Raw genomic sequence first — 26525 nt, 5'->3', positions numbered from 1 at the left:
AATTGGAAGGTACAACACTAGGTATCTACTGCACAACTTCAGTAAATATAGAAAACAGAGCAAGGGACAAACGATCAACAATGTCAAAAAAGCGGATTATTTGGTTCACAATGCTGGTTACCTCGTTTGCACTGCTTGTGTTAAAGCGGGTAAACATACAGCTGCATGTAATGGCTGGTAAGTAACTTCAGCTACTGCTTTATGGGGTGAATTAGGACAGTTTGCCAATACCAAAGTCTCTTTTCAGCGAACGTCCACGACTTATCATTAAAAGAACCATATCTAACACGAATTAATGGAATGAAAGAAAGATGTGCTCGAAGACAACCAGGGACAATGTCTTTTATTTCACCCAGGTTTAAATACAACGACAATTTGCGGTTGGTCATGTGCGAAAATCCGAAGGTTTGGACAAATGCAAGTGTAATTGAAATACAGTTTAAACAGACTGTGGTGTAACTTGTAGGTGGCGAGTACGACGTGGCAAACTTTATTTCTCAAGTTAGGGGGTTTCAGTCGCAAAATCACGCCGGAGCTGCTTGCCCAATGGGGTTATCATGGGACTCCAAACAAAGATTTTAAAAGGTTAGAGTATCTGCCTTGTTTTAATTACCAGATTTGTGAGAGTAGAAATTGTATTTATTTCGTGATTGTCATTTTATGGGTCTGGATATGATGGGAGTATTTAATTGTAAAACAATTTCTTTTCAGATTAAGTGAAGGTGAGGCCTTGAAACGTTTACGGAATTATACATCATTTTTTGCAACAAGGCACCCTTTTGAACGGCTTGTTTCCGCGTATGTTGACAAGTTTTCGAGCGACAGCAAATGGAAATCATATAAAGAACGAGAAGGAAGAAAGATAGCTGAACACCAATTTGGGAAACGGATTTACGGCCTAAGCACGTGAGAGAAAAGGCGATGATTTTGTTTGTACGAATGTGTCACTCAAATGATGTACGTTTAGACGCTGGCTCTCCCAAACACCTCTACCGTTGATTTTACGCTCTCCAAATTATTTACAATTACAAAACTTCGAGAAAAACGACATTCTGAAAAAGGTATTCGCACTGAAAAGCGGAGAAGTTTCTTTTCAGCAATTTGTCAAGTAAGAAAGCTACTATTTGTGGTACGTGAGATAAAACATTCATCTAAATAATTCAGTCAGAATTCAATTGGAGATTAACGAGAATATACAAGTATTAAAATTCATTTTTCTACAGCATGCCACAGTTATTTGTTTCTCGACAGCATTAACAAAATGCCAAAATTGTTCCAACATAAATAATGCTGTAATGGACATTAAAATTATTTATTCGTGAACTGGTGGACACTATATAGGCCTGTGTAGTTGTTATCATACACATACTTAAACCACAATCGAATCAACGTCAAAGTAAACTATTCTGTATTACTAGTCACTTGCACCATGCGCTTCAACTTTCAAATTTTGCAGTTATATCATCGCAAAGTATCCCGAAAAGGAACAGGCCAAGAAAATGGACCCGCACTGGATCCCGCAAGTCTACAACTGTATGCCCTGCTCTATCAACTACAGCTTCGTCGTCGCCTTTGAAAATCTCGCAACCGATTCAACGCACTTACTTGAGTTTCTACAAAGGGGAAAACCAACCACAGTGTCCTTTCCTGCATCCGGTTCGACGCAGACGAGTTACGAACTCACGCGTCAGATGTTCGGCCTTTTATCAGAGGAGCAGGTGCACGCACTGCGCAAGACCTACGCGGATGATTTCTACATTTTTAACTATGATCCATATCTGTATAATGGCCATCGCACCGAAGGTGAAATACAATGAGTTTTCATTGTAAATAACAATGAAAGGGCCACACTGGGCAGTTTAAGTGCTTGTTTTTTTTTGCGAAATAAAAACACGGCATTCTATGCATTATAGTGATGAACTTATAGTGGCGGAATTATGAAGATAAAGTAAATATAGGAGATTGAAGTCGTACCGATATTAAGAACAACATTCCAACGGGCCAAACCCCATGAAGATTTACCAAAAATGCCAAAACAGTTCCGGGCATCGAAAACACATACCACGAACCCCTCAACCAACGCACGAACAAGGTCTATCATGATTCACAAATTAAACAGAGAGCAAATACAGTCAACATTATAACAAAATTAGGCCCGAAAAGGTAACAAACGGATGTCATTTGGGCAGACATATTTGTTTAGTTGCAAGTTGCTGATAAGAACGGGCACGCGAACAACGGCGCCGTTTCAAGTGACTTTCAAAGACCAGAAAGTTCCCGCAGCACAAGCCAACAACTACGTTTATTTGCACTTCTCACCTTCACAGTGCTTTCGTCTTGTCGGAAACAAACGTTGTCAATCATTTGGTTTTCCGATAGTTTTTGTAAAGCGTCCAATTAACGGTTTGGAGTTCGATGCGTTATTAAGAATAGGGAGAAAAAATGAAACGTTCAACTTGATAGCTATGACGTAGTCATAATTGAAAAAAGTCACCCATGAAAAAACCATCTTACAAAGGTTTTGCGTCGCATCGAAATGCGTCGAACTGTTGCCTTGTATGTAAAACGCGTTGTGACCATTTGATTATTCCTCTGAATGTATGCTTTTTTCAGATGACAAAGAAGATACGATGATCCGGGCATGCAAACAGGTGTTTCTGGGATCAGGGTGGTAGACTTTCCCGATACAATACAGAAAGATGTCTAATCAATTGTTTCACGCATTTACGACAAAGCAATCGATTAATCTGACAAGGCGCACACTCGTTGCAAACAATGAAGAACAATGGACGTAACAATCCCCATTCAAAAGTTTATTGAAAACTGCATTAATACGTCGCCCGCGTGGACAAAGACCGGTGTGGACGCGAACAATTCATTCCTCTAAAACGGTGCGAAACTACAAATAGTCTATTAACCGCGCGTTGTCTTTTATTGCCGTAAACATTGTATCGCTCTTGTCATACTAATTCGGCGGCTGCTCGCTGCCACGCACAAAACAATAACTTCTTTAATCCCTCAACGATGAACTGCAAGTGGGGACGTAATTTTACTTTTAAACTTCGCTTGATGTCTGAGCTTTTCCATACACCAACCGAAGTTTAAATTTTAAAATTAAGAACAACACAACAGAAAACAAACAAAAACTTTACCGACGGCTAATGCAACATATTTACAACCAACAAAAAAATCAGGCATTAATGTGCCCTCAACAACCACGCATAGGAACAGGTACAAGACACTACGCCACAATATTCAAGTGCGGAGATAAGTTCATACCAACGTGACTACAGTGTCGATAAAACTAACACGGGGCTATCGCGTTTAGGAAGCGTAGATTATCAGAAGTCGTAAGCGTTCAGCCAACAGCGTTATCATGCAATTGTGCAATTGTCCATTGTGTTGTAAGATATGAACTGTACAAAATGGGAAGTGCAAACACGTTCTATCGGAAGTGTAAACAATGGAAGAATGATTACAAATCAAAATTAGTTATCACCATTTTGCAAAAATGACGTACACGTTTTTGATATGGATCAACATCGAATCATAATTCTGACAAATCCATTGGTAACAATATTTTTTTTATGGGTAAGGGGTAAATACAACCAACATCAGAGCTTCAACAAGCGCTTGGGAATGTCTGTAACACAAACAAATCCCACTGTTGCTTGACAATTTTCAGGATTACACAAATCAAACCACAAAGATGATACGGCAACAAGTTGCTACACAATATTACCACGTTGTTTAGTTCCATCAACAAACATGCTTTATGTTGTGAATCTGCTGACAATAATCACAAGAAAAAAAAATGCGACAACAATGTTTGCATAGCGGCACGTGCGCCCAGTGAAAAACTTCACCTTCAATGACACACGCAAGACGCTTTGACTATTTGCATAGGCGGCAATTCGGAAGTAAACTTTTGATAAGCGGCGACTGCTTTGTAAGTTACAAAGGGTTTGGCACACCTGACGATTATCACCTACAACTAAGATACATTTTATACAGACTTCCGCGATTTGAAAAAGTCGACAATTTTGTCAAGAATATATGAGCAAATTCATCAGGAATGTTGGGTTAACCAGCACAGATTTTACCCATAGCAATAATAATAAGGCAACTATGAATTTGCGTTGTTGCATTGAACAGCATGAACATACCAACAACATATTAATATGCACTTAACAAAAACGCATGTAGATACAGGTGTAAAACATATGTTAACAGCGGAGATAACTGCATGCGAACGCATGACATGCATCGATAAAACTAACACCGCATCGTTGGGCTATCGAGTTTAGGAAGCTTAGATAATCAGAAGCCGTACGCGTTCAGCCAACAGCGTTATCATGCAATCCATTGTGTTGCAAGATATGAACTGTGCAAAATGGGAAGTGCAAACAGATTCTATCGGAAGTGTAAACAATAGTAAGCATGATTACAGATCAAAATTAGTTATCACCATTTTGCGGAAATGTTGCATGCATATGTGATATTCGCAAGCACGCCATCAACGGGCTAATTTTTAATTCGCGGGTGCAATTTTCATAGTGCTAAACGTAAAGTGGTTGACAACAACATCAACACTTTGTCTAAACACACAAAAACTTCAATTTCAAACTTCGTCACCAAATTTTTCTGCAGAACCTCAACAAATACCAAGTTTTACTTTACGGGAATAAGTTGCCATGATATTTACATCATGTCCATTAAATACGCTTTTATAATGTGTGCATCCGTTGGCTACCAATTAGTTAGCAACGATTTTGACAAGAATGTTTGCATAACGGCACGCGCGGCCTTTCTTAGAATAACGCCACGTTCATAGGATAGCTGCAATGTCTATTTGCATTGGCGACAAGAAAGAGGAGCACGCTTCGGAAGGAAACTTTTGATAAGCGGCGACTGCTTTGTTAGCTACAAAGCGTTTTAACACCACTCACAATTGTCACCTACGTAGGTACATTTTATATGGGCAGGTCCGTGTTTAATAAATGTCATTAACTGTATCAGACTACTGAAGCATTGTTGAGTTAAGCTGCATACGCATGTTTTGTTTTTCTGTACTGAAGGACAAAGAATTTTTGTTAGGTAGAACGACCGGTTCACAAAATGTTCAATCCAATATCGCATTGCACATCTGGAGACAAGTTTCTATTGGTCGGAAACGGTCACGACGGGTATTAAAATCCCGTGCGAAGGATTAGAAATTGCTTCCGACATAATAGAAACTCACGAACGTCCGCGTACAAATGTGCTTTTATGCAAAACGCAACTTTGTTATTAATCGCGGCAGACGTGGTGTGAATTATTGTTGCATTACTATTGTTGGCGACCATTGTGCGCAAGCGCGATTGGACAATGCGCATTGTCTACGTCACACCCTCGCAGTGACGCAAAGGCCGGGGTTGTCCATCGATAAGGTGTGACCGAGGACAATGGGCGAAATGCAACATTTGCAAATTGACTCTATTAGACGCGATTGGTATCAATGCTTTTCCTGCAAGCTATCCTGGAGATTAGGAACGGACATTACAGACACGCCACGGATAATCGTAGGAAAAATTAATATCTTTGTAAAGTATAACCGTGCCAAAATTAAAACATTGTTTTTTTGTATAGTACAATTCTGCGTTCGAATTTGTAACAAAAACATCGCCAATAGGAAGCATCAACTATATCTAAACTATGTTGCACGACAAAAATTTCAATTCCAAAACCTTCTGCATCTTTGCATTACATGCTCAAGACACAATAATATAAAAACCTTCGTATGCGAATTCAGTGTTTCATACAACAAAATCTTAATATAAAGCTTTAAAATTCCCGTATGCTGTTACAGTTTGGCATGAACGAGACAAATGGTTTTGACGCCGTACGAATCAAGTCGTATGTCCATGTAGTTTGCTCATTACGAGACATTGTTGAAAGTTAAACAGTTCGGTCGCTTTTCTTTGCTCGTTAGTAAGGGGAATGCAAACACTGGACAATGGAAGCAACACAAATTCAAGGCAAACGAATGAGTCGCAGCCGAAAATCACAGAAGCCCAGCAGTGTTTACTTTGCCACCTAGCAGTGCATCATCAAGGCGAGGCAGTATGACCGAGGCCCCTCTCTTTCTTTAGTCGACCTGGTCAGTTCAGTCGGCGGCTACATGCAATAGGGAGGAAAACGTGCGAGCGCAGGACCCGCTCCGATCCAGACGGCGCGAGCGCTTCATCCCATTGTGACGCGAGAAAAAATGCCCGCCGGGATCTCGTATAAATGGATGGACGCTGGTAGCAAGCAATCACATTCACCGAACAGGTATTCTCATTTAGATGGTGAAGCAATACAGTTTGCAAAGTTTGCCACCTTCGGCAATATTTTGAGCAGGGTTCATATATCAGAAATCAGTGAATTACGTTTCAACATTTATTGCAACAAGCTCTTCGGATACGAAAAAAACAGGATGAAATTTAATAAATCAACCTGACAAACTAAGAGACAGTCAGTTCTCATAGGAAAAAGTAGATTAATTGTTAGGACAGCGATAAAAGCGCGATGCATTCGTCAGTTATATTTACATTTATGTTTGTGCAATTTCTCATCAAACATTATTTTTCTTCAGAAAGCATTTATTAAAACATCAAGATTCTGCACATTATTACTGAACGCAACTTATCAACGAAAAGTCATGGATACAAAATGCCTCACGATCTTCATCAGCCTAGCGGCTATCATCCTATCGAGTTCGCACCCTTCCGCCCTCGGTGCTAATATTAATCACCCAAAAGGCCAGGCAACATTGGAAGACAACAATCTTTTCACGGACCTCCGTGATTCGGAAGCTTTATCGCCGCAAATGACCGACCAACATCCTCAAGCTACCGGCCGACCAAGCGCGCCGTCGCCGCCCAAAATGGCGTCGCAAGTCGATGCATCTGCATCTTTCAACATGAAGACGCCGACCGACGACATTCCCCAGCATATGAAGGATTTTCACTCTCGAGTTCTGGAGCATATTCACGCCACCGCCGAGTCAACAAACGAAGACGTGCCGACCGTGGCGTCGCCGGAATACATGCTCTCGTTATACCGACAGAAAGAATCCGACCCGAAACAACGCGTACAAACACCTGAAGTAAACTACAAGCAAGGCAACGCACTCAAACGGTCGGATATTGTACGCAGCTTCAGCGCAATCGGTAAGTGTTTTGGCAAAATTTTTCCGACGAATACTGTATAATATATTTCATCGATACTATGATGTAAAGAAGATAATGCGGAGCGCCAACTTGCGGCTTAGTTGGGCGGAGACAGTTTTGTGTATTGGCGCCGCGATTCACACGGTGTTGCATTGCACTTCTTATCGAACAAAATAATTCTTCCCTTCCGACCCACTAAGCCGACGGATCCCAGCAAGCAAGCAGCCAATAAAAAGGTCGCCTGCCTTGAGCCTCTTACTAAGTGTCCACAACACTCGATTGGGAAGTAACTGGGACGAAATCATAACTCATGCGTTTGTAGTGCGCCGCTAAAGAGGCCAGCTTTCTTGAAGCAAACTAATTCCCAAATTGATTTATCTTTTAAAATTACGGCCTTTAGTGTGCAATATATCCACGACGGCAAAATCGGGCAACGTGATCACCAGACAGATATGTGTACGACACGGTAGTTTTTAAAGGCGATTCCGTCCACGTCATTTGTCAACGAGCATTGTTATGTAACAATGTGCAGCTCCTTTGTTTGCTATTGTTTAGTCTGTGTCCAATGTATCGCCCATAAAAGCGAACAAATGACCGAACAATCGACGGGCGAGATCAGAGCACGAGTTGCGCTCTAACGATTTGTCACTTGTGTATTGGCTGACCATCAAGGTTTGAGTCTCGACATATGTCCGTATTTAAAATTTTCCTCTTTTTATTTGCAGACTTTTACAAACAATCAAACACATGGGTTTTGGTCTACGATCTCTCCGCCATTTTGCGGCGTGAACGAATTCGCCTCTCCGAACTGAGTCTTCAGCTCAAGGTCCAGGATCGAGATATCACAAAAATCGAACTGGTCGATGAACAGGTGACGTCACAAGGCGGCGTTACCACTTTGGAGAGAAAGCAAATCGGCTCAATCGCTTTCAACGCTCAACGAATGCCAACCAGTCAAAAGTAAGTTCACTTTTTTTTTAAAGTCTTGAATATAAATTAAGACGTTGCCAATTCCTGCTTGAAAAGCCCAAACAAGATATTTATCGAGATTTCCTTTTTTTAGAATTACCATCGATACAACTCGCGTCATCCGCCGTTGGTACAACGAGGAAAAACGTGGCAATCAACGGGAAGATTCAACCGAAGAAATAGAGTCGCTTACTGGGGAGAGACGAGAAATATCTGAAACAGCGCCAATCCTATTCGTTTTCTCATCTAACAAGCAACTGGATTTAATGGAGACGGTCGCCTCACATCAAAGCCGAAACCGCCGTTCTTCAGCGTCCCGCCAGCGCAAAGTGCAAAAGAACCGAGGTGGAAAGCGCAGAAACAAAAAGAATTCCAAAAAGCGCAACAAGACCAACAAATCGCGAAGAGTGAACGGAAACACCGACGTTAACCGTGTAGAAAACACCATGTACCAATACGATATGGTGTCCACAAACAGCCTCGAATTTGAGGCACAAAAGAAACAGATTCACACTAAAGAAACCGATGAGCTATTGTTGTGGAAGAAAGAACAGCGCGAAGTTAAGATTGTTTCTGTCAAGAAAACACAGCAAAAGGAAGACAGCAAGTCGCCGGTTAAACCAAACCCGTTCGGCTACAGTTTCCGAATTCCAATGATTGAGAATGTGGAGCCAACGCACTGCCGCCTCGTGCCTTTCGAAGTTGATTTCGACAAAATCGGATGGGGCACTTGGATAGTCCACCCAAAGAGATACAACGCCAACCGATGCGTCGGCCATTGCAATAACCCAGTAGTTAACGGCGGAAAGCCGACCAACCACGCTTTTTTGCAAAGCATCATGTCCAACCAACATGGGTCAAATGTGCCCGGACCGTGTTGCGTACCAACCAAGCTGGAACCAATCAGTCTACTTTACCTTCACGAGGGCGAAGTGAAGCAGCAGCAACACCAGGACATGATCGTCACGGAGTGCGGTTGTCGTTAATGCCATTTCACGCTTTGCCTTAAAGTTCCAGCACATTTCGCGTGTTTCGTTTTAACTAAATTCGAGTTCTATAACAGATGTTTCACTAATGTTGGAGTTGCAATATATAACTTTGTTTCATTCAACTCGGCTTGCTTTTTGGTAAAGATAGAAACAGATTTGAGATTGGATTGGCAAGGGAAAGTTTTATACAGTGTGTAGGTGACAAACATGGCACAGATTCCAGGTGAAAAACAGTATTGCTTCTTCAGGTGTGTGGTGCGTATTTACTAACCTTTTTGTGGAGAGGAAATAATCAAACAGGATATAAACAAATATCGCCCAAGCAAAATAATTATAAAAAGGCGTAATGCGACCTAGAAGCGCCATTTTTGTTATGTGCGTGTGACAGGTTTTGTCTAAATAAACACACAGTGCATAATACAAAAATTTTAAACAAAAGGCAGCCGCCATAAACTTACCCAGTTACAAATTCCAGTTCACGTAAAATTCCTATCTGCGATGATATAGGACAGGAAAATGCCTCATTTTAGCTGTATGTGTTGAACATATACTTGCCCACACATTTTCCATGAAGTGTCTTGATTGTTACGTTAGCTCAGTTTAAGTCTTAGGGTAATGAAATTTTGCTTTTTTCTGGCGTAAAATAAAAGCATAAATCCAACACAATATGAATTAAACCCACTTCAGTTATCCAAACCTTTTGACAATGCCTAAAACCCAAACTGTTGTAAATAGGTGAAGCTGAAGGCAGGAGATTTACGAACAATTGATTTAAGTTTTTGGATGACTTTTACGTCACAAACGATGCAAAAGCGCGCGCTTAAGCAATCTCCGCGAGAATTACATATTTTGGGACAATAGAAATGTATCCATTCTAGGAGTATACATCCGTTCCTTTACACTATTTACAACGAGTCTTTTTTTTAATTTCTGAAAGACGATTATACTATGATATTTTTCCAGACACCGTACTTAAAGAACTTCGTTGGTTTTCAACAATTCCAGTTTTTAGCTTACACACATAAATATATTGATAAAAATCTTTTTTTATTTGTTTTATTTTTTGTAGGCTGGTTTGTCCAGCTGGGTTGATTTATTACAAGCAACTAAAGACGTATTTAAAAAGGTGATGACGACACTGCAACACAAATAAGTGACAACAGCAACTGAACACATTGATAAACGCGGTGCCTCACGGGTTTGATCAAAACACCATACAATAAAAACAATTGCACATTTGACAAAGTGAGTTGTCTGTTGGTGCCTAAAACCGCTCAAAATAAATTAAAAATTTACTGTGAGCACAAAACGTTACCTATTTTATTGTATTACTGTAAAAACGCACAGTCTTTAAAAACAAACAAAAAAACGTACTAGATGCTGTCCACAAGCAATGGATAGTAAAGGACTTAACAATCTCGATATAGGATTAATATGTGACGACTTGCACAAAGACAACAATACAAGTAGAATAGCCTGGTGTAAGTGCTCCACATTCCGCCAAGGTTGGGGTTGCCTTTTAAGCGCAAGCACATCTATTCCGTACGGGAGTTTGGTGAAACACAAATCACCCCGGTCGATTAAATAACTTTTCAAGTCTATCGCAAGAGGGCGTTGTCATTCTTTCTGCTCTGTTAACCATGTCCTGGCTGGCAAAATACACGCCTTTCCGTCGCATGTTTTCTTCTGCAAATATTATTCAACAGTTAGTTCCTATATAGTTTACTACCAGACTGTTTTAAGCAGTGCTGCTGTGAATAGTTCATCCCAGTGTGAATTAAATCGTAGCTGAAGTTGTACGAAAAATGTAATTGATTTTGCAGCACTTCGAACACTGACTTTAACTGGGCTGCCACCGTCCATTTTTCTAAGGTTTAACCTTCTTTCATACTTTGGCTTTTGACACCAACATAAACAAGGTCACACAATTTTGATAGTTAGGGTGAGGTAATGTCAAAAAAAAATGCCATGTTTCACATTTGGATGAACGAAATGCGGCAAACTTGAGTATGGTTAAACTGTATGCAGTAAACATAACCAGAGAAAGTAAATAAGCATTGTTTTAAGGCATTGTTACAACATTGTACTTACTGTTAATTCTTTCCTGATAGCATGAGCCCCGCAAACTTTCTACGAAGTCAGCTTCAATATTTTCTTCGAGTCGAATGAATGATACTTCACCTTTTTTGTATTGCTTACCAAAATCCCTTTTTACATAATAAGGAACATTTAGGTTGCTTGTCTGTTTTTTGTATGTATATTCCCTGAAAAAAGGCATTGTTTAAATTACAGGTAGTTGTTTAATAACAGTAATCATCCAGGCCATTACCCTTTTTGGTATAGAGAATACACAGGGTCTGAAGTTAACAAACTGCCCAGTATCGACATCAGGAAAATGAGTAGCAATGGCAGTAACTGAATCCACAGTATTGGATTTCCCTACACAGGAATATACATAATCATTAGTACTTGAACTAATCTGTACAAATGGCTGGTTTGCGTTCCACATTATCTGTGGGGCATAATGCATAAATATCTTCTGTCCTGAGCTGGGATTCAAGGTCATACCTGGTTTGTTTCCTGAGTATGACGATGTCGATGTTGGGGTCTCCTGTCATAATAAAAAGTATTCCCTTGCCGAAAAACGCGAACATTTTCTTGAGAAATAGACACAAAAGTATTACTGGTTGATGTGAATTGGTGAAAGTAAAATCAAACCAACCTGATGGAAAGGCTCCACCAAAAAACATGTTGAAAAATTCATTAGGATCAAATTCACGATCATCGTCATCACTGCTACTTCTTCGTCTTCTTCTATTTACTTGTACATCCTCAGGACCATAAAGGTCATACCTTCTACGCTGTTCAGCATCACTTAGTACTGCATAAGCTTTTCCAACAGCTGCAAAAGCACCAAAGGTTTATTCATTTATATGGTATGTTGTGTAACCGACAGAAACAACTTTCACATCCAGATCATTTCATTTAATCTATACTAATAGACAAAATATGCACACAAAAAAAATATTCAATCTGGCAAAAGTATGCAGTTCACATGAGAACATTTCTTGTAAGTGCAAAATTTGCTTCTGATTTCTAGAAATCAAATGACCTACAAAAGGCTCCAAAAAAGTTTCTGATAGGTGAGCCAATCGAAAGTTCCAAGGCAGGGATCCGCATATAGTAAGTCGCGACCCAATTTTTGGTTATCAGATTAACCAGTTTAGATTGAGAAAAATGTATAGATAACGATATTCTTTTGTAAAGTTTTCTTGTGCATAAGATTCGAAGTACGCTGGATGTGTATCTTATCATTACTTGCATTAAGTTGTTAAACATCAATTTTGCAAATGTTTCATTTTTATGTCAGAATTATACTGTGCTGAGATTGTTGGAGTAGAAATGATTGGCAGCAAAGCTATTGCTCTTGTTAGGGATGCGAGAAGTTAGAAATATTTTTTTGTGGGCCAAAAAGTATATGCGGACACCTGTTATAAAGACCAGTAAAAATAAGCTAATAAAACAAAGATCTCACATTTTTAATAAAGAGTTTTTTTATCCAGTACCTCAGTTTCATGCAAGACTTTCAACATTGTGAGAGATTTATGAGGTACGTGTATGAAGACTTTTATACAACACATACCCTTAAATGCATCAGTAGCACCAGGTGCTGCATTTTTATCAGGATGGAGCTGTAGTGCCATTTTCCTGTATGCTTTTTTCAAATCATTCTCACTCGCCTCCTTAGTAACACCCAAAATGTCATAAAAGTCCTTGCACTTGTTGACCCTGGAAACAAATTTCTTTTTGTATCTGTGTCAAGCAGGAACTGGGATGGAATTGTTTATTGTAACATACTTATCAACCAGTCGTTTTTGATCTGCAGTAAATTTTGGTGTGGTGTCAGCACTACTGCCATGCAAATTTGAAAAGTCTGGCATGGATTGACTTCCGCTGGGTGTAAATGAGCTAGATTGTGTTTTCTTGGCATTTGGCGATGTGTTTGATGAATTAGATGTAATCTTTTCCAGCAGATCTAAAATCAAATTAAAAAAAACAACATTTATTATGTTCCTGTAGTTTGGAAGAGTTCGACACCACACCAAGAGATTTGAACTCATAATGTAACAGAATAAACACACATATAAATTTTTAACAGTTGGAAACTCGCACAACTCAAAAACAACAATATTTAAACTTTATGTCCATAGTTCGTCTTAGCTAGAAAAATATATTTTCTTCAAACCTAGTAACCCATTAAAGTAGGCTACTGACAAAGCTTTTGTGTGTTCAAGTTTTGAAAAGTAGCTTTGTCAGTACTTTGTGTCAAAAAAATATAGTTCCAGATTGAAACTGCTTTTATTAACCTCTGTGTCATAATTTTAAAGTGTTTTTGAGCATGAGTTCACAGCAATTTAATGTCATTTAGGGCCTCGGTGTATTCGTGTAAGCCTATATTGTTCGACCTCAAAGTTAAAAGTACTAACATAAAATAGTTTTTGTCACACAAATGAAATTATTTTACCACTTTAAACTTTAACTGTATTATAAACTGAAAGATCTTACCAACTGCTTCTTTTAAAGGATAAAGCTTATTTGATTTCTTTAAAAATCGTTTTGCTTTTTCGATGTCTCCGCTTTTGAAAGCAGTTTGTGCGATTTGAAGACATTTTCGGGCATCATCCTTATTACTTTCCATTCAAACTGATTAATAAACGGCACTATCAAATCTTCTTTGTTGTAGTCAATATTTTACAGCATAACAGATTAACAGTAACCTTCGCTTTTCCCAATCTATTATTGCAATGCATTTCTATGGAATGATTCCGAACAATAGAGGAACTTGGGTATCCGAATGCGTTAAAGTTACGGAGTTTGTCAAGAATAATTACAAAAGATTCTTGCAATGTACTCTTTTGCAAACCAAACCTTAATTCAAGGGGTAACATGGATGTTATCGGATATGTATGGGATATAATGTTGAAACTTTCTTAAAAACAACATGACACGTAAAATAGTCTAGCGAATAAATTCGTTCTTATACTTTTTTGTTTCATCACAATCAACTTCCTCATATTTACCGGGACAATAAAGCACGCATACAAAGCAGGAAAACGGAAATACAATTTTTGATCTCCACAGGCGTCACAGGTGAGAAGCAAAGGTTGTGCATAGTTTCATTTGATCAGTCGGCGATTTTGTAGGTGTTAACAAAGATCGATATGTTGAAAGTTTCCGAGAAGTTTACCCATAATGAACTGTTTCGAAAATACTGATTTACAGTGATCGAAGGGTAACAGAAAAAATTACAATGAAACTCTGCCGTTCATATCGTCCGAGTTACAATACTTCAAAGCACAGAATCAGGACACTTCTCAAATGCATACGTTTACAGAAACAAGTTGCTTTTGAAATTTATAGTTTTTTATTTATAGTTAACAAACAGAAAAAAATGAAAAAAAAATAATCTTGTGGTTAATGCAGCCATAAAAAATTCCACACGCTGTCATAAACGCGTATCGGGTGCCTGTATGATTTCCTGTCTGTTGTGGAAATAAGAAAAAAAGGTTGAAATACCACAAGTGCTAGAACACGCATGTTATCCAATTAACCTTCTGCATTAAAACAGCACCATTTCCTGGTTCGGGCTGTCGAAATCCAATACCTCGTTCGGGTGTTTTGTGTTTTCTGTGGATTTGATTTAGAGTTGTTTTTTGTATCAATGTATATGATTATCAACTATTTAACAGTTTTGTTTTCATGACATGACATTCAAAGTCCTCAATATATGTTAGATACTTATACGGTGTTAATTATTTTGTAAGTGTTATAAAATATAGAAACATGCATTAGCAGTCAAGTCCGTATTTTTATACTTTCGCAAAATTTGCCCGCATCGCAAGTAAAATGCTTCAAAACTACACTTGAAAATATAAACCAAAAAGAAAATAAGTGTTATGTTGATAAATGATGTATTAAAATCCTAACACAGCGATCTTTATAGACATCTCAGATCGATTTATTGAGAGAAAAATATATTTCGCCTAAAACGGCATCATCAGTTTCTCCATCAGTTTTCTCCATTTTCTCCGTGTTAGGGTTAATGGAGAAACTGATGATGTCGTTTTAGGCGAAATATATTTTTCTCTCAATAAATCGATCTGAGCTGTCTATAAAGATCGCTGTGTTAGGATTTTAATACATTATTATTGATACGGTGTGCGATCGACAGCCTGCCAGGGGCCTTTGGTTTTTTGATCCAGTTTTTATTTTATTTACTAATCACATTATGTTGATAAAGTTACGCTTTATTGAACAGCATATACTTTAAACTAAATAGTCAAAGAACAAAGAAACATCTTTTAAAATACAGTCGAAATTTGGAAATCATAGATAATGTTGAAGTTGTTCTTGGTGTTTGTGTTGATTGGATGGGCGGAAGGTAAATGTCCGGGTGAGGACACAAGTTTGGCTCCTCTTCCCATTACAAGTAAGTGTCAATGGTTATAAAACAGCTTAAGTTTTCCATTCATACACATTAACTTTCGGGATAATGCCCTTCATAACAACTTGTTACATTTGGTAACAGGAGAGGAAAATTTACCGATTTGTGAAGCTCCATATCAAGATTCCTACTGCACTTGTCCATCGTCAATGTTCGAATGCGCTTGCCAGAAGTTTCGCAAATGCAGATGGGCTGGATGTATTAATTTGGAATCGGTGCTGGATGGCTATGACAGCTGCAAAGATTGGAGTGATGAGTTAAGTGATGTGTGCCCTGGTGGTAGATTCCAGTGCAATTGTTTTGATTCAGCGTGTCCAGGATGGTTGGGATGTATATATAAATCTCAGCTATGTAATGGAAGAAACGACTGCCCTGACGGTAGTGATGAAGTCAACTGCACATGTTCAACTTATAAATTTGAGTGTCCGTTACAAAACTAAAAGCTGCATGTCATTTTACGGTGGTTGCGTCAGCAAACATAGCCTATGTGATGGATGGAATAACTGTGAAGATTGGAGTGATGAGGTTAACTGCTCATCACCATGCCCAGCGCATATGCTTGAGTGTCCATGTTACAATACTAAAAATTGTTCATCTCGTAGTGGCTGCACCTACAAATCTTCGCAATGCGATGGGTATGACAACTGTGGAGATTGGAGTGATGAGGTTAACTGCATATCATGTCCAGCGGATGATGTTGAGTGTCCATGTTACAAAACTGGAAATTGCACGTCATCTTGGGGTTGCATAACAAAATTTGGACAATGCGATGGATTTAATCACTGTGGAGATTGGAGTGATGAGGTTAACTGCACATGTCAAGCGAATGAATTTGAGTGTGCATGTTACAAAACTAGAAATTGCACGTCATCTTGGGGTTGCTTGACTACATTTAAACAATGTGATGGGTATAACAACTGCGGAGATTGGAGTGATGAACATAACTGCACATGTCCAGCGGATAAGTTTGAGTGTACATGTATTAAATCAAAACGGTGCATTGGAAACAAATTTAGTTGCATTGATAAAGCTTTATTGTGCGACGGAAAACCTGACTGCATTGATGGAAGTGATGAGACATTATATTGCAACTGTTCTGGTATTTACGCCAGATGTCAATGTAATTCAAGAACCTCACAATGCTCACCAGACAGTATCAGATGTATTCCGTTTGTGTGGATAAATGATAAGTTCAAAGATTGTGTTGATGGAACTGACGAAGTTTGTTCAGTTTTTAACATCTCATGTAAATCCTGTCAGGTGGTTGCTCTGACTTGTCCAAGCGAAACGAATGCCAGAAACCTCATACATACGACTAATCCATACACGTGCGTTGATGTCGTCAGTACTACGTGTGCTACAAATGTTAATAGTTGTGAAGTTGACCGTGTAGTCTGTACAACTTCAACATGTGGGAAATCCTGCGAAAAAACCTTTTTTTGTGAAAATCAGCAACTTATTGCACGAGAGCATTTTTGTGACGGCCAAGCTGTTCATGACTGTATGGACAAAACTGACGAAGTCCAACATGGGTTTGGTTTTAAATGTTCCGGATCAGCAAGAAAAGGTGTTTGTGTATTACCTCAAATCAACGTCTACGATTCAGTGGCTCAATGTTCAGACAGTTCTGATATTTGTTTCTTCAATGGACAGTTTAGATGCTTCCAGTGTTTGGACAGAAAGCTGATAGTTTCAAACAAGCAAGTTTGTGACGGTGTAGTGGATTGCTTCGACATGACAGATGAATGCTTGTGTGAAAATCAAACTTTGTGTCGCGACATACGAGGAGATTGTCCCCAGAACCAAATGCTTTGTGGGGGAAGTTCTACATGTGTGAACCTAGATAAGGTGTTGTGCAACGCAAGTGCCCAATGCGAAAATAAAATTAACACAAAATATTGTTCAACTGCCACAGCATCGATTCAAAGTGGATGCGTAACAAAAAATAACATGGACACGGACAGAAATTTTGGCAACGAATCCTTGTGCGTCACAGCTATGAGGTGGTGGTTTAGATTAGTGATGCACCGAAACAGCTATTTTTATATTCGGCCGAAACCGAATATTCGGCAAAAGTTGCCGAATTAATTCGGCCGAATAAACCGAAACTAATTTTGGTGTCCATCTCTTTAAAATCGCAATAAATTTAAACAAAACATGTACTGGATTGGATCTAATCTTATCATACAGCCTTTTAAAAAACAACCTCGTCTTGTTCCAACTGCTATAACTTGATTTTCATCCTTTCTGAGAAAATAAACAAAAGAAACGAAGACATTCGTACAGTTTAAACAAGGATTCTCACCTTTTCTAAACTTTGCGTATCAGCGTTACATGCAGTAAAAAAGTTTCGGTTTCGGCCGAATTTTGCAGAAATATTCGGCCGAAACCGAATAAATGCGAAAACCTTAGTTTCGGCCGAATAAATTCGGCAAACCGAACTTTCGGTGCATCCCTAGTTTAGATATTTTGGAAGAAACGAAGTAAAACAGTTCCATCCGATGCTGTGTGACGGATCGATCAATGACGAGATGGGAGTTACCGGAGAACGGTATTGTCCAAACAGTTTTATCTGTATCAACAAAGGGGAAATAAAAATGAATAAGCAAAAAGTTTGTGATGGAATAAATGATTGTGACGACAAATCATACGAGTTCTTAGAACTTTGTAACAACACCCGCTACTACTGCAGAAGTAAAGGAAAGATTTCAATCGATAGAAAGCATGTTTGTGACGGCATAATCGACTGCGATGACGTATCCGATGAAAGCAGGTGTCGTTGTGAAAATACCAGGTTCTATTGCACTAATGAACAACCTTTGTCAGTTGGAATAAAATTTGTACAGAACGGAATTAATGACTGCTCTGACGGAAGTGACGAATGCGTTAATTTGGCTGAAAACGCATTTGCAGACGTCAACGAAATGATCACAAACCCAGTGTATCGAGGTATGTTCTGGGTGACAGGCATCTTGGCACTGGGAGGGAATTTCTTTGTATTTGTGTCAACCACACGTGATTTGATCAAAGTCAACAAAGATCAGAATTTGTTTATCAATACAAGCGTTTTTATTCTTAACCTCAGCGTGTCTGACTTTCTCATGGGAGTTTATCTACTGACAGTTATAATACAAACGACCAGATTTTCTGGATCTTACTGTTTGTTTGATAAGGATTGGAGGTCAAGTAACTTGTGTTCAGGACTTGGAGCACTTGCAATTGTGTCATCAGAAGCATCAGCATTCACTATGACAGCTATGACCACATTTCGCCTAATTTCGACCTTTAAGCCTTTCCTCATGCGAAATGTCAATGTTAGTAAGACTTTAATTGTTGAAGGTTGTTGTTGGATTTTATCTATTTTGTTGGCAATCGTTCCTTTGCTCAACGCAACTGCTGAGTACTTTGTCGCAAATGTTTGGTTTCCCAATAATTTTTACGAAACAGATTTCGTGTCACGCGAAAACATGTCTTTACTTGCACAAAGAATTTCAACATCTTATCCAAAGTCTTGGTATCGTGTTAAAGGTGCCATTAAAACCGCCTTTCCTCGTAATTCTATTAAGGGAGAGTTTGGATTTTACGGTGAAACGAGCGTCTGTATGCCACGTTTGTTTGCAACAACCAATGGGTTTGCTTGGGAATATTCAACATTCCTTATCACACTCAACTTCCTCAAGTTCGTCTACATGGTGCTTGCTTACTTACTTATTTACAAGCGAAGCAACCGCATGAAAGGTTCCAGAAGCACTGATATCACTGCCAAGATGCAGAAGAAGATTACCAGGTTGATTTTGACCGACTTTTGTTGTTGTATTCCAATATGTGTCATGGGATTATTTAGTGTGGGATGAGTAAAAATGCCACGAGATGTTTATGTTGTGAGTGCTTGTCTGTTGCTTCCAATCAATAGCGCCTTAAACCCCTTACTGTACTCCAAAGCATTGGGGGAGTGGTTGTCACAGATAAAGAAGTGGATCATTTTCAAAATATCATTAATACGTTCATCAAGGAACAGTACGTCTCATTTAAACGTTAGATACAACCCCCGTGCCGAGGTGGAAGGTGGCAGAGTAATTGAGGTTGTTGGATGATGTGAAATATTCTGAAACTGACATATTATCTTTATCATCTGAAACAGACAACAAATATGTATATAAATATTCAAATTACATCCCTTCCTGGAAGCTTTAAATGTTAAAACGTGTATTTAGGTAACAAACTTTGTGAAGTGTTGATTTTTCCGCATGCGAGCTTTGTGTTTTGACGCTTTCGTATTGAAGAAATGGATTTATGTTGCTCTTCATGTAAATAAATTCCTACGTGTAAAAGTTACACACGGTCAAAACTTGGAAGCAATAAAACAAGTTAATCACACTTTTTGCATATTTTTTGTCATGGATTCAACCCGGCAATGACGATCAAGGAAGTGGCGCCAACTAACGGGACGATTGTTATGCTGTACATTCCTGGACTGATACAATAAGGCGCATTATGTCGGACTATGGCATTGTGGTTTACACCAAGCCTAACAGAACGCTGCGCATGTTAATATCGCACTCTATTTAGATGGAGTTAGTTGAGCTCAAGGGGGTTGTTTACATAACTCTGTGTAAGGACTAAGGTGCGGCGTATATCGGTGAAGCCAGAAGAGCATTAAAGACCAGGTTAAAAGAACATCGTCGAGATGTTGTAGCGGAGGAAGGCCAAAGGACGACACTAATAAAACATGCTGCTGCACTGCTCGGACATAAAGTAGCCTTCGACAAAGTTCTGGAGAGGGAGAATGACCACACGAAACTTTTCTGGAAACACTCCACATTTACAAGAACAACGGGCGTATCAGTGATAGGAAACAGTATGTGTATTTTTCCACGATTAACAACAATCTGTTGGAATTGTTGCGCTTGTTGCACTCTCTGTCTCGTGACGCTACAAGGTTTCCAGGGTATTCCTTTTTCTTGTGTTTTAACTGCGTTTTTGCGGTATTTGTGTACAACTGGACTTGAATTACTGCGCCATAATACTTATGACGTCTCGCTGAATAGCAGACGAAACGTTGCTTACAATGAAATTTATGTTCTTCTAAAATTAGGATGCTGGTCAGCAACAACAGCACTCTAATATTATTGTGGTCAACCATTTGAAAGGGGAGATTAAGTTAACAAAGTCACGCACTGTAGGTGGACATGTTTGCGGAGTTTCAGTACTTCCACGCTTGACATTCCTCACCGTTGGGCTCATTCATTTGAAACAACGTTATTGTAATCAGGTAAAAAAAAATTAGGGTACTGGAGTGTTTGCATAATTCGTCATTACAATCCGACTCATGTTATTGTGATTCAACATGCGTTTTTCTGTGTTTTGTTGGCTTACACAATATTGTCAAAGGCGTCACTGCGAGTTAACAAATATGTTTTGTGATGTTGTTTTCTTGTCGAGTGATATACGGACATGTAGTAGTTGTCACGTGACCCGTACAAAACTTTCTTCGCTGGTCATTAGAAAGCTAATTGTTTTATTTCATCCCATCAGCCATACGGTACGATTCTTGGTGATGGAATGACGTTAAAAGCCGAAGTGGTATTAAGACAAAGTATTTTATATTTTTTATTGACGAAAGTCAACCGCCCGAAAAAAAGGACATTTATAAAGATTATAATATTTTCCAGGCCGTTGAAAAAAATAGACCCACGTGCCATTTTTTTAACTAACTGCATTGAATAACAAAAATTTTATATATTAAGCTTTTGTTCAATGAAAATTCATTCACCAGCTATCGATGTTTGAGGAACACATAAAAATTTCAGAATAAAACCCTATGCTAAACCCATATTTGTTCAAACATAATTGTTTTTTGTTTAGCACTTTTGCAAAACAATTGCCCACGAAATTAGGTACTTTGTACTCTAAAATTAATACGAAAATGGGTCCAAAGTGACGCAGTGTCAAATCGTACCGCCATCGGCAAGCTTTTTGCATAGATCAAGATGGGGATGGAGCCAACAGTGAAGAGATAAAAGTCGACTGCGGTCCTTTTGTATGCTAAAGGTCATTTTGGCCGGGGGCAGGTTAATCGTATTTTTGTAGTTGTAACTGATTGTTGCCTGAAAATAAAGAAAAAAACATGTTTTAGGCCAGTGCTTCCAAAACAGTTGGCCGTGAAGCACGTTACCACACGGAAAAGTCATTTGCACCTTTTAGAGTCTAATTGTGAACGTTATGTTCCATGTGTGGATAAAAACTGTAAGAGCCACCTTTAGCCGCTTGAAATGTAATCTTATAATGGTAAAAAATTGTCGCATATTTATCAGATTGGTCCGTAAACAATGCCCATTGAAGGTGGGTCGTTGTGAATCACTGTTTTGGAAAACAATTTTGCTGGTTAAAAATCGTTGCTTACCGCTTGTAGTATATCTGACACATTTAATGTGCCAAGCTTTTCGATGTGGGAATGTAATGCAAACGATTCTGACATGTTGAGTTTCAGTTGGTTGGTTATAACAAAACCAACTGTGCAGTCGTCGCTGTTTTTGATCAAGTGGCAAGCCTTGACAAAAGTCCCGTTACTAAAATACAAAATATGATAAACAAACCATCGCATTAAAATATCTATAAGGGGCCCTTTAATGCAGTTAATCTAATATTTGTAGGAAACGAGGACACAAAAATGTCATTATTGAATATGGCAAGAGACGGGGTAAACACGAACGATAGCAAGTTCAGTCATATCAGGATTGTAACGTACCCACAAAGCGGTGCCATTCTGTTGGCAAGAGAGCGCGTGATGCAGTAACCAGCCCCTCCAGTACCGAATAAATATTTGCCCAGTTTCCAATGCTGAAAATCAATCGGTTTTGTTAGTCAACAATACCACGATCTTGGCTCGCTGTGAAAGAATGTTTGTATCTTCTAAATCGTTTGGTTCGAATGCGACAAATCCATACTAAACAGGATCAATTAAATTAGAGTAGAGATTGACAAGTGTGAAACCAATAAAAAAACGCTTGCATGCTATGATTCACCCATGGGCACAGAATGAAAACACATACTTTTGACGCACAAGCACTGATTTGTTTTGCGCGAATGCTCACGGGTGTAGCGCGACACCAAACAGAGAAGCAATGCCACAAACACCATTGAAACACAAACTGGGCGATAAGTGACAAAAAGTCTTATTTCTAAGGAAGACTACCTTTCCAAGGAACCAAACAAAGGGGTGTTTTGTTGGAACGAATGGTCGTTAAATTTAAGTGCTGGTTTTACCCACAGGCTCTCTTATTCATTATTTGCACCTCGATAAAGTCAAACCTTATGAAACGGAACGCTTCGTCTGGCCACATATACAGCGTCTTGCCAGTGATGGTGGTTTAATATTTCCATAAGGCGATCAACGTTAACGTAGTTATCGTCATCCATGTGACACCACCATCTGTAAACATATCCACGTGCAACATATAATGGAAAAAGAAAGTTTAACAATCGTACTTTCTTTTTGAAGGCGAGGACAGATACAAATCAAATTCAGCTCCAGTTTTACAGCACAAAGAATCTCTGCAAAGAACAAGAAATATTGAGATATATTCACTATATTCCTGTATTTATTTCAATTCAGTATCTTCTTTCTTTTGAATAAAGGCATGAAGTCAAAATATGGGCTGAAATCTTGCCATCAATTCAATATTGTGTATTACCTTTCATGGGTCGCATTGCACTTTGTGTTTATCATATGAAAATCTGTAACGATATTCACAGCGGTTTAACGAAACAACACAAGCAAAATTTTTGCCACGTACTTGTTTTGTTTTGATAAACCGGATCATTGTCGTCCGTGATAAAATATATCTGCGCAAAACAACGGAGTTAAACAAGGTTTTATTAAACTATTTAATGCAACTTTACTCTTACCATACAGAACGAATTTTAAGTTTCTGAGTAAAATTCAAATTTACTTAAATTTTTTTTAGTTTAATTTAAATTTTTTTTAGTTTTCGTTGCTTTTTCCAGGGACCGAGAATTTTGTTCCATTTTTTATTCTGCGCCCATGGAATATCGTGTGTCTTTACCATTCGTAACTTGCCTATTTGAAGGCATCACATGAATACTATACGAGATAATGTATGGACTGACTGCTGGACTGTCTATGTTGACCCGAGACAAACAAAGCTCTTCCAACTGGCGGTGAGCCAATGGAAAAACCTTCCCAATTTTATGTGTTATAACTGAGCAAACGTGTTTCAGAGATAAACTGTGGGGCTGTGGAATGTGGGATTCTTTTGCACAATTTTTGAATATATAATACATATATATGTAGATTCTTTGATCTGTATTTTGAATAACTGAAAACCTCAGCTTTACCTGATCGCTGGAAACATGATTGTACCAGGTCGCAAGCAATATATCCAACCTTCGCTGGTGGTTTCTTTTAGTTGTTTTCACAGTGAAGAGAACGTCATCAAGTTTGGTTGCAGAAAGATTGGATGTGGGCGTAAAAATTAAAAGATCTCTAATAAGTGACGAAAAGCCAAATACTGAAGTCCGTAACGCGACGGCTGCTATTCCAAGTAATATGAAAACAGGCAAATATTTCTTCCTTATCTTGAAATACCAGCAGAGCTTCATGTTAACTTAACACATCAGAAACCAGTCATGACTATAGCATCTTCAAGTTAAACATTAACCAGCAGCAGACAGCATCGTACATCAGTGCTGGGCGTTGTCCTACAGTTGGATACAACAACGTGGTATTACGCATATATGCTAAACGTTCGTGGTATAGAAATTCAAACTACCTCTATATTTATGAGACGTAACGTGGTTTACAACATAAAACAAAATTAAAACGGAACTTCTGTTCTAACTTCGGAAAAGTTGGGTAGCTTGAAACAGAGAATCAGTGTATGGTTACTGTTTATACATCCATACAAAATTACCTATGCCTATAATATTCCACCGTGCCCATTATTTACGCTTCACCGCCGTGATGCAGTTACTTGGTTTCAAAATATCGCTACGAAATAAGCAAGTTTACCGAAAACGAGAACCATATTTTCAATTTAAAACGTTCATCTCTCTTTCGAGCGACCTAAAACGCAGTCCATAAGGCTGATGAACAAAAACCACGATGCGCGCACGATAAAACAAACAATATGATGTAGGCTTTGTAACAAAGAGTAGGCGGGCTCTCTGTGTAAACACAATTTGATTAAATTCACTGCTAGTTGCACTGTCCCGCGAATCCAATCACAGGAACCTTGTTGTGTAAAATTTCCGTGTACCAACCAGGATGCCTCTGAAGACCTCATATTAAGGACGCAAACAGTATCGTAATGCATTGTAATAAACTATAGGTATCTTTAAAACAATAAATGCTGCGCAACAAGATATCAGCCTATGGAGTTATGTTGTAGGCTTTGCGACCTGACTGACAATTTACACGAGGGCGCCTGTGAATAACAGCATAATATTGCGGTCGCCCTGACAACATGTTTTTTGATAAACTCGAAACACGTTTACCCTGTACATACTTTCCATTGTCACGAATTTACTGCTTGGAATAAATCTACGCAGAAAAGCTCCCTTTCTCTCTCTAAGCAGAAACCAACGAACCGTGTTTCCATAACTTCCCCCAGATATTCCAAAGAACCCAGTTCTATAAGCTGCTGAAATAGTCACACAATGGGTCGCGGCTGATGGATTCAAAATCGTGTGGGAATAATTTAATGGCTCTTGGCGCCCGTTACAATAATAATCTCGTTTTTCAGCCGTTTATCAAAGCAGTGCTAAGCAGGTTTTTATAGCAAAAATATCTTGTTTAATGGCCTTTAATGGCCAGAAAAGTAAAGAAATTATATTACATATTTTTAGTCCAAGTACGATTGTACAAGTAACCTGTTTATTTCGTTCAATGGCCTCTCCAGTTTTTTCGACGTAAGAGAAGCCCAGAGCGCTTGTTTGTCCTTGCGCCCAATCCGTTAAATGGAACTGATTTTTCGGGAAAATACTAAAACACCGGGAAACAAATTTGTCGGCATCTTCGATCCACATATAAGAGTGTGATAGAAATCTGTGCGTTAACGGTTAGGTTTGAACAAAAGCAAACACCTGTTATTTTCGTTCATAGATTACAGTCAAAATAGACTAAATTTTTACTGCTAACAATTTGTGTCCGCCACCAAGGTCATAACATCCGGCCAAGACGCATTGTGATCGAACAACCTCAATATATTCTCTTCTTGTGTTATATTTTTTTTTCATTCGTAGTGAAGTGTAAAGCTAACTATTGCCGTAGTTTATTGTAGGTCACAATATGCGTACGGATGTGTTTATTGTTACTGCGAGATATGGGTTGCAGTTGTAGTTGAACCGAAAATTATTAAATGGAAAACAATGATTTTCAATCTTATTACAATGTCCACATGAGGTTTTTAAGTTTTTTTTAGGAGTTGACCATTCACCTCGTTAACATCTAATGTAAAGTAATTCATCTCACATGTAAATAGTTGGAAAGGTATTTTCCGGACACAGTCGACCTCGTACACAGCCACATAACAACACTTATTTTTTGAATGTTTGTTTAGCAAGTCATATATGCACTGAAAGCATACCAATGTACACACAGTCGATGTTTCAGTTTATCTCTCTCCATTAAGTTTGACTCGCTTCCGACTGAAAGGTTATTCCCAAATTATTCCGTTCAATGCTGCCTCACTTTGTTAAACTTAAAACAACTTAATTTTCGCGAACTGCATCTCACACCTTTTTTTCTACTACTGTGCTCTCTTTGAATTTGGTGGCTGTGAGGTTGGCAGAACACTTGCAGACTAAATCGCGCTATCTATACATTTTACGTCACCATGTGCTGCATCA

At 38.7% G+C, this 26525-nt stretch overlaps 4 protein-coding genes and 1 pseudogene across 4 annotated transcripts; 3 read left to right on the top strand and 2 right to left on the bottom strand.

Annotated features, from left to right (window-relative positions):
• The first annotated feature begins 170 nt into the window (after positions 1 to 170).
• Positions 171 to 1817, top strand: LOC145911845 (carbohydrate sulfotransferase 11-like). Its single transcript, XM_082999287.1, has 6 exons — positions 171 to 177; positions 248 to 405; positions 467 to 585; positions 712 to 906; positions 968 to 1108; positions 1457 to 1817. Exons 1-6 carry the CDS (start codon positions 171 to 173, stop codon positions 1815 to 1817), a joined length of 981 nt encoding a protein of 326 aa, XP_082855413.1.
• A 4865-nt stretch (positions 1818 to 6682) lies between these two features.
• Positions 6683 to 9148, top strand: LOC145911830 (nodal homolog 4-A-like). The gene is made up of 3 exons (XM_082999269.1): positions 6683 to 7193; positions 7919 to 8153; positions 8257 to 9148. Exons 1-3 carry the CDS (start codon positions 6683 to 6685, stop codon positions 9146 to 9148), a joined length of 1638 nt encoding a protein of 545 aa, XP_082855395.1.
• Positions 9149 to 10217: 1069 nt separating this feature from the next.
• LOC145911233 (dnaJ homolog subfamily B member 14-like) lies at positions 10218 to 13944 on the bottom strand. The gene is made up of 8 exons (XM_082998508.1): positions 13718 to 13944; positions 13010 to 13187; positions 12795 to 12940; positions 11874 to 12053; positions 11720 to 11808; positions 11481 to 11590; positions 11243 to 11415; positions 10218 to 10837 (listed from the first exon to the last, which is right to left on the bottom strand). Exons 1-8 carry the CDS (start codon positions 13848 to 13850, stop codon positions 10719 to 10721), a joined length of 1128 nt encoding a protein of 375 aa, XP_082854634.1. The 5' UTR covers positions 13851 to 13944; the 3' UTR covers positions 10218 to 10718.
• Positions 13945 to 15523: 1579 nt separating this feature from the next.
• LOC145911757 (uncharacterized) lies at positions 15524 to 19827 on the top strand (annotated as a pseudogene).
• A 1442-nt stretch (positions 19828 to 21269) lies between these two features.
• On the bottom strand, positions 21270 to 24511 carry LOC145911650 (beta-1,3-N-acetylglucosaminyltransferase lunatic fringe-like). Its single transcript, XM_082999057.1, has 9 exons — positions 24449 to 24511; positions 24015 to 24377; positions 23453 to 23501; positions 23351 to 23393; positions 23145 to 23210; positions 22968 to 23088; positions 22405 to 22496; positions 22060 to 22225; positions 21270 to 21763 (listed from the first exon to the last, which is right to left on the bottom strand). Exons 2-9 carry the CDS (start codon positions 24276 to 24278, stop codon positions 21605 to 21607), a joined length of 960 nt encoding a protein of 319 aa, XP_082855183.1. The 5' UTR covers positions 24279 to 24377; positions 24449 to 24511; the 3' UTR covers positions 21270 to 21604.
• Positions 24512 to 26525: the final 2014 nt, after the last annotated feature.

The sequence above is a fragment of the Ascidia mentula genome, chromosome 8 (assembly GCF_947561715.1).
Source record: "Ascidia mentula chromosome 8, kaAscMent1.1, whole genome shotgun sequence".
NCBI classification, from domain to species: domain Eukaryota; kingdom Metazoa; phylum Chordata; class Ascidiacea; order Phlebobranchia; family Ascidiidae; genus Ascidia; species Ascidia mentula.
The sequence above is the reverse complement of the archived record's forward strand: the minus strand, read 5'-3'. Positions and strand labels throughout refer to the sequence as shown.

Coding starts and splice junctions, on each gene's coding strand:
- LOC145911845 (XM_082999287.1), top strand. Junction 406..466: donor TCATGTGCGAAAATCCGAAG/GTTTGGACAAAT, acceptor TGTAACTTGTAG/GTGGCGAGTACGACGTGGCA. Junction 586..711: donor CCAAACAAAGATTTTAAAAG/GTTAGAGTATCT, acceptor ATTTCTTTTCAG/ATTAAGTGAAGGTGAGGCCT.
- LOC145911830 (XM_082999269.1), top strand. CDS start 6,683: ATGGATACAAAATGCCTCACGATCTTCATCAGCCTAGCGGCTATCATC. Junction 7,194..7,918: donor ACGCAGCTTCAGCGCAATCG/GTAAGTGTTTTG, acceptor TTTTATTTGCAG/ACTTTTACAAACAATCAAAC. Junction 8,154..8,256: donor CGAATGCCAACCAGTCAAAA/GTAAGTTCACTT, acceptor TCCTTTTTTTAG/AATTACCATCGATACAACTC.
- LOC145911233 (XM_082998508.1), bottom strand. CDS start 13,850: ATGGAAAGTAATAAGGATGATGCCCGAAAATGTCTTCAAATCGCACAA. Junction 12,054..12,794: donor TGCTACTGATGCATTTAAGG/GTATGTGTTGTA, acceptor GTGCTTTTGCAG/CTGTTGGAAAAGCTTATGCA. Junction 11,416..11,480: donor TATTCTCTATACCAAAAAGG/GTAATGGCCTGG, acceptor GCCTTTTTTCAG/GGAATATACATACAAAAAAC.
- LOC145911650 (XM_082999057.1), bottom strand. CDS start 24,278: ATGAAGCTCTGCTGGTATTTCAAGATAAGGAAGAAATATTTGCCTGTT. Junction 23,394..23,452: donor GGTTTATCAAAACAAAACAA/GTACGTGGCAAA, acceptor ATATCGTTACAG/ATTTTCATATGATAAACACA. Junction 22,226..22,404: donor AGAATGGCACCGCTTTGTGG/GTACGTTACAAT, acceptor TTTGTATTTTAG/TAACGGGACTTTTGTCAAGG.